The 3,426-nt window shown below is 48.3% G+C and overlaps 1 protein-coding gene across 1 annotated transcript; it reads left to right on the plus strand.

The window, feature by feature from the left end:
• Positions 1-839: 839 nt before the first annotated feature.
• On the plus strand, positions 840-2,742 carry LOC123170150 (F-box protein At5g07610-like). Its single transcript, XM_044587988.1, has 2 exons — positions 840-981; positions 1,076-2,742. Exons 1-2 carry the CDS (start codon positions 932-934, stop codon positions 2,199-2,201), a joined length of 1,176 nt encoding a protein of 391 aa, XP_044443923.1. The 5' UTR covers positions 840-931; the 3' UTR covers positions 2,202-2,742.
• Positions 2,743-3,426: the final 684 nt, after the last annotated feature.

The raw sequence follows: 3,426 nt of genomic DNA on the forward strand, positions 1-3,426 counted from the left end.
ATGGTACATTCGTGGAATTGTGACACTTTCAGTTTAGAGCCACTCTAGTAGATCCTACAAAAACGTGTCATCTGGAAACATTATACAACTACCGCAAAGCACCAGGCAGAGCAGATCCCGTAAACCCGTACTGTAAAAGTTTTTTTCTTCTTTTTGTCCTCATGCTTCTTCTTCCTTGGGACGCATGCATGGTCAAACTCAAACTCCAGCCGGCCAGAACGGTGCCGCTCCGGCCTGCTGCCTGCTCCGGTCCGCCGCTGGCGCTCCGGCCCGCCAAGTGCTCTGTTGATGCTCTGGCTGGCCAGGAACGGAGCTGCTTTGGTAAGCATTGGGGTCAACTCACCCCAATGAAATTAGGCAATCTTTCATTAGTTTAGTACTAATGAATATTCATTTATGGAAGATGACTCCACTGTCAAAGACATGACCTCATTAAACTTTTTTTCTAGCTTCGTCCCGGCGACCGGCTGCTACCGAGCTCCACCGCCTGCTCGCTGCTCGTGCGCGGTGTCCTAGGCCCCCTGCTCCGGCGATGCTTCGGCCGGCCGCTACCGAGCTCCTCTGCTTGCTCGCTGCTCGTGCGCGGTGTCACCAGGCCCCCTGCTCCGGCGTTGACCGCTTTACAGGTTCCCTCAAGAACGACTCGGAAACTCCAAATATGAGGCATGGTTGCTCTAATATACGAAATCTGTAAAAAAAAGGAGCTGCCATTTCGAGGATCTGTTCGGTGCGTTCTGTGCAAATTTAAAGGTTTGACCGGGATATGATGCTCTTAGCCCAGTGCACTACAAATGTATCGACGGCCCATTCGCCAAAAAAGAAGTGGCAGTCCCGTGGGTTTCAATCCCCTCCCCGGCCCATTCGCCATCACTCCCCCGTCCCCTCCCCCGTGCTCGACGGCGCCGCCGGAGCTTTCTTCTGCCGCCGCGCCATGTCCACCCCAGCTGCTCGATCTCGCCCATCGGAGGACGGACGCATCTGGTACGTAGAGTACGCATCGCCATGAATCATCGCGACCTTCCTCTCCCTTCTTCACCCGATCCCCTAACCTTATTCCCCATCGTTGTGTGTGCAGGTCCTCCTCTTCTCCTCCCAGCGGCAGCGAGATGGCGGCCGAGAGACTCACCGACGACCTCCTCGTGGAGATCCTCTCGCGCGTGCCCGCCAAGTCGCTCTGCCGCTTCAAGTGCGTCTCCAAGCACTGGCTCGGCCTCACCAACGACCGCAACTACCGCCGGAAGCTCCCCCAGACCCTGACCGGCTTCTACCAGGGGAATCAATTGGTAGATTCAGCTCTCCCCTTCACCAATGTCTCGGGGAGCCGCCATCTCACATATCCCGCCTTCCTGCCCAACCGCCGGCGGGTCAAGGTCATAGACTGCTGCAACGGCCTCCTTCTCTGCTCCTCATACGTTGCCGGCGACCATGGCGACGAGTTCCGGTACCTTGTGTGCAATCCCGCCACAGAGGAATGGGCTGAGTTGCCGCATTCCGGCTATTCCGGCCTCGTGGCTGCTAGACGCTTGTGTTTTGATCCAGCCGTGTCCCCTCATTTCCATGTGTTTTTGTTGCCGGTGGCGGATATGGACGACCAACATGGCTACTGTCTTACCGGAGTGCATGTCTATTCATCTGAAACCGGGAGTTGGGTTCATAAGGAGAAGAGATGGTGCGGCACTATTGATGTCGCTAATGACCGGTCAACTGTTTATCTTAATGGTTATCTGCATTTCTGCGCCATTGTTGATGGTTCTGCCGGTCGTCTAGCTGCGGTGGACAAGGAGGGGGAAGCAAGGACTAACTTTCGTGTTCCTGACGGTCTGGATGTTGGTTTTATTCAGCTGTCACAGGGCTGCCTGCATTATGCTGGTTTTGACACAGATGATGATAATGTCGTTCGACTGCTAGTTTATGTTCTTAAAGACTATGACCGCAAAGAATGGATACTGAAGCATAGCGTCGAAACTTCGCATTTGCTTGGAGGGCGACACATAGAATACCTTGATGAGGACTTCGATTGGATTGCAATTCATCCAGAATGTGACATGATCTTGTTTGCTGTGGCCCAGGAGGATATCACATTCATGTGCTATGATATGGATAGTGGACAAGTTAATGTGATCTGCAATCTTGAAGATAGCCAGCAGGCATATTTTCCGTATGTGCCACTATATGAAGAGTTGCAATCGTTGCACAAGTGACGTCTTATTCGTGCTATGATATGGATAATGGACAAGTTAAAGTGATCTGCTATCTTGAAGAAGGCAAGCCGCCATATTTTCCATATGTGCCGCTATATGAAGAGCTAGAATCGTTGCACAAGTGATGTCTTATTCATGCTTGAATTTGGTCCTGCTTTCTCTGATGTATGCATGTTTTTAAGTTTGGAGCAATGCTGGTTTTGTTCTGGGGGCATTGCGGCTGATTTCGCTCTTGGACTAGTTATTCAAAGTTTCAATGCACCTTCTGTTGTGTGTACTTGTTTTGTCTTGGTATACCAATGGTTCTGGACAACGGGAGATTGTGATACACTTTGGATGGTTACATTATCACTTCTTTTGGTGCTATGTTTTTTCTGTCTTTTAAATAGGTTATTTTATTAGCAGAACTTCACAGCCACAATGATGCTGTTGATAGGAAATGTCATAATGTTCATCCTGCTGTTAGATTACTTTTGACAGAGAATTGCTTCAGAAGACTAGAAAGACATCCTCTTATTTGTTGGTTTTGTTCGCATAGGTAGGTTTAAAGAGTTTAAAATAAGCGACACCGGGCACTTCCCATGTTAGTCTTGCCTATAATGGTGTTGCTGTGTTAATAAGAGGTAATTTGACTTATCACTGAAAGGTTTGCCTACCAGGATGATGTTCAACTCTTTCTGGTGATTGATGCTGAGAAGGTCATTATTGAAACTAATTTCTTTAGCTCGTCAACCTATGTACGGCTAGTATTTTGAGCAGAGCTGCAATCTTGTTCTTATGCACATTCAGGAGCTTAGTAGGGTCTTCTTTTTTTGATTTAGTTCATGCAAAACAAAAAGCCAATGTGGCAGCCTACCAAACCGCTAAATAATCTTTTCATACTGGTCCTTTGTGTGTCCTGATCTCCCAGGTCCTAGTCTTCCTTGCACCCTGTATTCAACAAGATTGTAACCTTGTACTTATTGGGATTGCACGGGATTGAAAGCTAATTTCAGACATTGTTCTGTGGAAAGTTAGAGCAAATCAAAGCCACTGCTGTATAGGATTGTATCAAGTTCCTGCGCTAATGATATGCGTTCCATACTTTTTAGTTGTCAGCTAGCCCAGGTAAAGCAACTGGTACGGTTAGACCACCCATGGTGAAAAATTACTTGCAATACAAGTTCTTTCTGTTATCAACACATATAGTCCATGGTTATGAATAGGCTGACATTGAAGAAGAAAA

This window comes from Triticum aestivum, chromosome 7D (assembly GCF_018294505.1).
Source record: "Triticum aestivum cultivar Chinese Spring chromosome 7D, IWGSC CS RefSeq v2.1, whole genome shotgun sequence".
NCBI classification, from domain to species: Eukaryota; Viridiplantae; Streptophyta; class Magnoliopsida; order Poales; family Poaceae; genus Triticum; species Triticum aestivum.

What these genes read in the sequence shown, in the direction of transcription:
- LOC123170150 (XM_044587988.1), top strand. Translation starts at nt 932, where the DNA reads ATGTCCACCCCAGCTGCTCGATCTCGCCCATCGGAGGACGGACGCATC. An exon ending in TCGGAGGACGGACGCATCTG is followed by an intron (nt 982 to 1,075) that starts GTACGTAGAGTA and finishes TTGTGTGTGCAG; the next exon opens with GTCCTCCTCTTCTCCTCCCA.